The sequence below is a fragment of the Sapajus apella genome, unplaced genomic scaffold, assembly GCF_009761245.1.
Source record: "Sapajus apella isolate SASKATOON/1434 unplaced genomic scaffold, GSC_monkey_1.0 scaffold51, whole genome shotgun sequence".
Classification (NCBI taxonomy): domain Eukaryota; kingdom Metazoa; phylum Chordata; class Mammalia; order Primates; family Cebidae; genus Sapajus; species Sapajus apella.
In genome coordinates, this window is record NW_022436991.1 from 15304582 (window position 1) to 15311140 (window position 6559).

General features: G+C 55.8%; 1 protein-coding gene across 1 annotated transcript; it reads right to left on the reverse strand.

The window, feature by feature from the left end:
* Window positions 1–263: 263 nt before the first annotated feature.
* ASPHD1 (aspartate beta-hydroxylase domain containing 1) lies at window positions 264–5841 on the reverse strand. Its single transcript, XM_032243154.1, has 3 exons — window positions 4302–5841; window positions 1329–1442; window positions 264–525 (listed from the first exon to the last, which is right to left on the reverse strand). Exons 1-3 carry the CDS (start codon window positions 5134–5136, stop codon window positions 416–418), a joined length of 1059 nt encoding a protein of 352 aa, XP_032099045.1. The 5' UTR covers window positions 5137–5841; the 3' UTR covers window positions 264–415.
* Between the last annotated feature and the right edge of the window lie 718 nt (window positions 5842–6559).

The window sequence follows — 6559 nt, forward strand, 5'->3', positions numbered from 1 at the left end:
CCTGGAGAGAGAGACAGGGAGATTCCTGTGTCGGGAGGTATCTAGCCAACCGTGGTGGCTCACACCTGTAATCCCAGCTACTCAGGAGGTTAAGGCAGAAGGATCACTTGAGTCCAGGAGTTCAAGACCAGCCTGGGCAACATAGAAGACCCTGACTCTACAAAAAAAAAAAAAAAAAAAAAAAGAGGAGGTACTAGTTTGGTTGTACTGGGAGGACATGAGGCCTTGCCCCAGCCTCTCCCTGGGAAGGAAGTAGTCAGGAGTTAGGAGAAGATTCAGAATTTATATTTCAGTGCTCACTAGCCAGTGCCCACCCTCCGCCCCCCCCCCACCCCCCCGCAGTATGGACTGGCTACCATGAAGCCGTCCCTGAGCGCAGCGTCTCTCCAGCCCAGGAGTGTGGGAGCACCTTCCTTCAGGGGTCTGGTGCGAAGACAAAGTCGAGGGCCTGGCGCTCGGCCCCTGCCACGTTGGGGTGCCAGAGGTCCACGATGAAGACCACTCGAGGCCCATCTTCGGGGGAGCCTAGGGCACATGGGACAGGAACAGCAGAGCCACTGACATTAGGTACTTCCACATCAGATCACTCACCAAAGACCAGAAAAGCAAACAGTAAATAAGTTGCAGGCCCTGTTCTAACTAACTCTTTATATGTATCAAATCTTTTTTCTTGAGATGGAGTCTTGCTCTGTCGCCCAGGCTGGAGTGCTATGGCATGATCTCGGCTCACTGCAACCTCCACCTCCCAGGTTCAAACAATTCTCCTGCCTCAGCCTCCCGAGTAGCTGGGATTATAGGCACATGCCACCATGCCCAGCTAATTTTTGTATTTTTAGTAGAGATGAGGTTTCACCATGGCCAGGCTGGTCTCGAACTCCTGACCTCAGGTGATCCACCCGCCTCAGCCTCCCAAAGTGCTGGGATTATAGGCGTGAGCTACCTCGCCCAGCTGTTAGGTATCAACTCTTAATCATCAAAACAAACTATGTTGTATTACCATAATTAACCCCATTTTATACAAAACAGCAGAGGCATAAGGAGGTTAAGTCACTTGCCCAAGTGCAAGAGGTAGAACAGGAACCCAGAGTCTTGTGCTAGTAACCGCTTTTCTGTGCACTTAACATTATTTAATCCTTGCAGTCACTTCATAAAGAAGGTGAGGACCCGAGGGGATTGGAGAAGTTCTGTGACTTGTTCAAGGTCATGCAGCTGGAAGATGGTGGTGGTAGGACAGGAAGTCTGTTGGGCCTGATTCTGTGGCCCTCTAGTCTACGCTCCTTTGCTCCTGAGACCCTCACCGCCCCCCTGTAGAATGGGCACCCTGTTACCATTGTGAGCCACTGTGTGCAGAAAAGAGTCGTCCACCAGTAGACAGTGCCCCTCAGCCCAGCACTGGGGCTCACCGCCAACCACCAGCTCACAGCCAGGAGGGATCTTCAGGCCTGTAAGAAGAGACCCGGGCATCCAGCACTCCTGCCTCCAACCCAGGGGCCCGTCCTGGCCAGTCAGCAGCTCTAAGGGTCTTAAATGCCAGGTTTTGTGGTCGTCCCTCCTTTCTTTCCAGAAGGCGGCCACAGTATAATCACAATACAGTCCTGGAGGAGGAGGTGCTAGGAGACTGGGGAAATGCTGCCATGGGTAGTGTGACCCCATCTGTTTTTTTTGAGACAGAGTCTCACTCTGTCACCCAGGCTGGAGTGTGGTGGTGTGATCTCAGTTCGCTGCAACTTCTGCCTCCCAGGTTCAAGTGTTTCTTGTGCCTCAGCCTCCTGAGTAAACTGCTGGGATTACAGGCATGCGCCACAATGCAGGGCTAATTTTTTTTTTTTTTTTTTGAGATGGAGTCTCACTCTGTCGCCAGGTTGGAGTGCAGTGGTGTAATCTCGACTCAATGCAACCTCTGCCTCGGGTTCAGGCAATTCTCCTGCCTCAGCCTCCAGAGTAGCTGGGATTACAGGTGCGCACCACCACGCCTGGCTAATTTTTGTATTTGCAATAGAGACATGGGGCTTCGCCATGTTGGCTAGGCTGGTCTCAAACCCTTGAGCTCAAGTGATCTGCCCACCTCAGCCTCCCAGAGTGCTGGAATTACAGGTGTGAGCCACTGTGCCTGGCCAGACCCATCATTTTATTTTATTTTATTTTATACAGACAGCACTGGTCTTGAACTCCTGGCCTCAAGCAGTCCTCCTGCCTTGGCCTCCCAAAGTGCTGGTATTTGAGGGATGAGCCGCAGTGCCTGGCTGCAACCCCTCATTTTAGAGAAAAGAGAAGGCTTCCTGGAGGAAATGATGTTTCCTCCTGGGTTTTCTGACAGTTTGACTCAAGAGCTTACTGTGTGATAGGCTCTGTCTCCCCACAAGGTATAAGATTAAAGACAATCCTGGCCCAAGGACCACATGGCTGAGTGTGGTGAGGAAAGTGAGCAGCCAACTCAAATGATGGGGCAACAGGAAGACATCCCAGAGGAGGTGTGGCACTTGAACATTTGAATCCTGGCAACTGAATGGGAGTTTGTCAAGAGGTGGTAAGGGGGAAGGGGATTCTAGGTTGAAAAGAACAGCATGTGTGGCATCTGCTAGGATTAGCCAGAAGGCTTTCATGATTTAGAGCACAGAGAGAGGGGAGGAGAGGAAGGATCTGGAACTGATCCTGAGGTCAGTGTGCCCTGAAGTGTAGGACACATCCAGCTGGCAGCGCAGGGGATTATTTAGGGCAAAACAAGGTCATGGCATCAAATAACAGAAAATTATTTCCTTTTCCAGAGTCTTTAAAGCATCAAAAAGTGCCAGGTGCAGTGACTCACACCTGTAATCTCAGCACTTTGGGAGCCCAAGGCAGGAGGATCACTTGAGCCCAGGAGTTTGGGTCCAGCCTGTCTTTACACAAATTTTTAAAAAATTAGCTGAGCATGGTGGTAGGCACCTGTGGTCCCAGCTACTCAGGAGGCTGAGTCAAGAGGATCACTTGAACCCAGGAGGTCAAGGCTATAGTGAGCCACGTCTGTGCCACTGCACACTCCAGCCTGGGCAACAGAGTGAGACCCTGTCTCAAAAAACAAAAAAAAAAAAGTTTGGTGCTACTGTAACTTGACACCCCCCTAACATTGCTCCCTTTTAAAATATACAGTGTAGGCTTCAGGCTTAGAGAGAGTAGAGCACTTGACTAGAATGTTCTAGACTGTTTAAAGCTTTTTTTTTCTTTTTTTCTTTTTTAAGGCGGAGCCTCGATCTGTCACCCAGGCTGGAGTGCAGTGGCAGGACCTTGGCTCACTGCAAACTCTGCTTCCCGGGTTCAAGCGATTCTCTGCTTCAGCTTCCTGAGTAGCTGGGATTACAGGCACATACCACGATACCTGGCTGATTTTTGTATTTTTAGTAGAGATGGGGTTTCACCATCTTAACCAGGCTGGTCTTGAACTCCTAACCTTGTAATCCAACCACCTTGGGGCCTCCGAAAGTACTAGGATTACAGGAATGAGCCACCATAGCCAGCATTTTTTTTTTTTTTTTTGAGACAAAGTTTCACTCTTGCCCAGGCTGGAGTGCAATGGCCCGATCTCAGCTCACCAAAACCTGTGCCTCCCAGGTTCAGGCAATTCTGCCTCAGCCTCCCAAGTAGCTGGGATTGCAGGCATGCACCACTATGCCTGGCTATTTTTTTTTTTTTTTTTTTTAGTAGAGACGAGGTTTCTCCATGTTGGTCAGGCTGTTCTTGAACTCCCCAATTTCTTTTAGGCCAGGTGCAGTGGCTCACACCTGTAATCCCAGCACTGTGAAAGGCCAAGGCGGGTGCGTCATGAGGTCAGAAGTTCGAGATCAGTTTAACCAACATGGGGAAACCCCGTCTCTATGAAAAACACAAAATTAGCTGAGCGCAGTGGCACACGCCTGTAATCCCAGCTACTCAGGAGGCTGAGGCAGGAGAATCGCTTAAACCCGGGAGGCTGAGGTTGCAGTGAGCCGAGATGGTGCACTACACTCCAGCATGGGTGACAGAGCAAGACTGTCTCAAAAAAAAAAAAAACAAAAAAAACAAAAAACTTTCAAATAAGCAAGTAAAACAAAAGGTCGGGGGATAGCCAAGGTGAAGAAATGTAGGACAGGTGGCAAGGACCACGGCAAAGCCTATGAAGATGGTGTGCAGATAACAGAGGCTCAGGAAATGCTGCCTTGGGCGGCAATGGGGAGCCATGGAAGAAGAGAGTGAGAACCAGAGAGCAGACAGCTCTGTGTGGAGAGGAGGGTTTGGGGGGAAAATCATGGAGGCAAAAAGGTGGTCAGTAGGCGGCAGCTACTTACCCAGATGGCATCTGACCCGGGCATTGGTGGGCCCGCAGCGGCCCTCTAGCCGGGCCCCAGGCAGGAGGACGGAAAAGCCGGCGTTGCCGAAGGTGTTGGCACTCATAAAGCTTCGAAGTCCCCTCAGTGCCCGATAGGCCCCTGGGCACCGGCGGCAGTTGCTGGGTTGGCACCGGCCTGCTTGGTACAGCAAGAGCTGGTAGCACCCGGGGGCCAGAGGTGGGGACCAGCCCCGAGGCGGAGGGGTAGTCCCTGAGAAGTCCCAGCTCACAGCCCCGAAGTCTCGCAAAATGGCAGGAAAGCTGCTCTCCAGGAGCTCCACGTCGTGCCGCTGGGCGTCCCGCGGCACAAAGGGGGCTGAAGGCAGGTCTGGCAGGAAAAGCAGGCCTGGGCGCTGAATGCCTAGGACCCCTGGCCCTCCCCCGGGGCCTGGGCCACCCTGAGCTGCCCGCCTCACTCTACCCATCCCAGCCCAGGAGTAGCGCCGGGCGTAGGCCCGAAGCCGCCGGCTCACTAGGCCTTCTGTCCTAGGTCCTTCCCCGGGCTCCCCAGGACCCCTTGGGCTTGGCCCGCCAGCCTCCGAGCATCCCACAGGCCCACCACGAACACCCCCAGCCCGGCTCCCAGCCCCCAGGGCCTGCATGTCTTGGGAACCCAGGCGGTAGCAGTACCAGAGGAACAGAGAAGTGAGGGCCCCAAGGAGCAAGGTGAGGGCCGAGGAGGCCAGAGGCAGTGGCCACGGGAGCATTGTCAGGGAGGCCCTGGCCAAGAGGCCTGGAGCGTCCTCCAGACCCCAGTTCCTCTGTCCTCCCAGGTCCCCACCTGTGCCTTCCATGGCTGTCCCCTGGCTCCCCGCTGGGCTGTTTCCCTTCCACCTTCCACTCTGGGCTCTCTCCTTCCGCGGTCCTCTCTCCTCTCTCCACTCTGAAGCTCCTTCTCCCCTCCTTCATGCACCTCCTAACCCTCCGCTCCCTTTCTCTCCTCTCTTCTCTCTCCTTCTACCTCTTCCTCCTCTCCCTCTGTCGCCTCCTCTCCCTCTTCTTTTTCCTTTCAGCAGCCTCCTCTCTCTCCCTCTGCTTCTCTCTCCCTTCTCAGTCTCCCCTTTTCCTTCTCCCCCCACCCGCCCCCGCTTTTCGTTCGCTCTCTCCCTCCCCGCTTCCTCCTAGCTCCCCTGGGCAGCTGTTCCTACCCCTCCTGGACCTGCAGCCCCGAAAACCCGCAGCCTGTCTTCCTCCGTGGCAGCTTCTTTCTTTCCTGCCTCCCTGCTTCTTTCTCTCCTGCCCTCTCCTTGCCCTCGCTCCTCACTTGTCCCGACCCTGCGGTCCTGCCTGGCTCTCGCTCCCTCTCTCCTACTCGCTCCTTCCTTGGCTCCCACTCACCCTGACGTCACTCCTTCCCGGAGCCCTCTCAGCTCAGCCACCCCCGACCCCTCCCAGTGGCGCTGCAAGTCAGCCGGGGGCCGGGGGGGGGGAGAGTCGTCTCAGGTTGTGTCTCCAGCCCCCCCAGCCCGGAAAGGGCGCCACGTGGGGCGCAGGGGCCACGGTGCCATCCTCCAGCCGCCCCGCAGTGCGAAAGAAGGGGCGGGGCCCGTGGGGCGGGGCGAGCTCGGGCTGACAGCCGGGCAAGCGCCCGGGACTGCGGGCAAGGACGCCAAGTCCAGTCCGTCGGGCAGCCGGTCCCTCGGTCGATCGGCCTGTGACTCCCGCTGGCCCTGGGCCAGTCCGGGAGCCCGCGAGCCCGGCGGACACCGAAAGCGGCCTCAGCCAATCGTGGGCGGCGCCGGGCCGGACCCGCCCCGGCTGGGCGAGGGGAGCTGTCCGCGCGCCGCTGGTGCTGAAAAGAGTGCTCGAGAGGGAAAATCAGAGCCGAGGCCGCCTGTTAGCTGGCCCGCGTCACGGTGTATGGAAGAGGAGGGGTCTAACTCTCCTTCCCAAACCCCGGACAGTCACCCACGAGACTTCTCACAATCGTTGAAGCTGGCCATTTTCCTGGGGGAAGGAGAGCCCATTCCACCCGAGCTGCTATAAAAGGCGAAGGGAAGCCCCGTGGGGAGTCTGGATGTGAACAGGGGGCATAATGGGGGGCCGAGCAGGGGCGAACCAAGCTTTGCAGCCCCTCGGAGCCCTGGGAAGAAGAGATTCAGATTCCAGATGTGCTGGAATGGCAGGGGGAGGGGGCTAATTACTGCTGGGACCAGAGAGTTTCCTTTGCCTCCCCTAGGGGCCGCGGGAGTGAGGATTACAGCCCTGGCTCGTGTG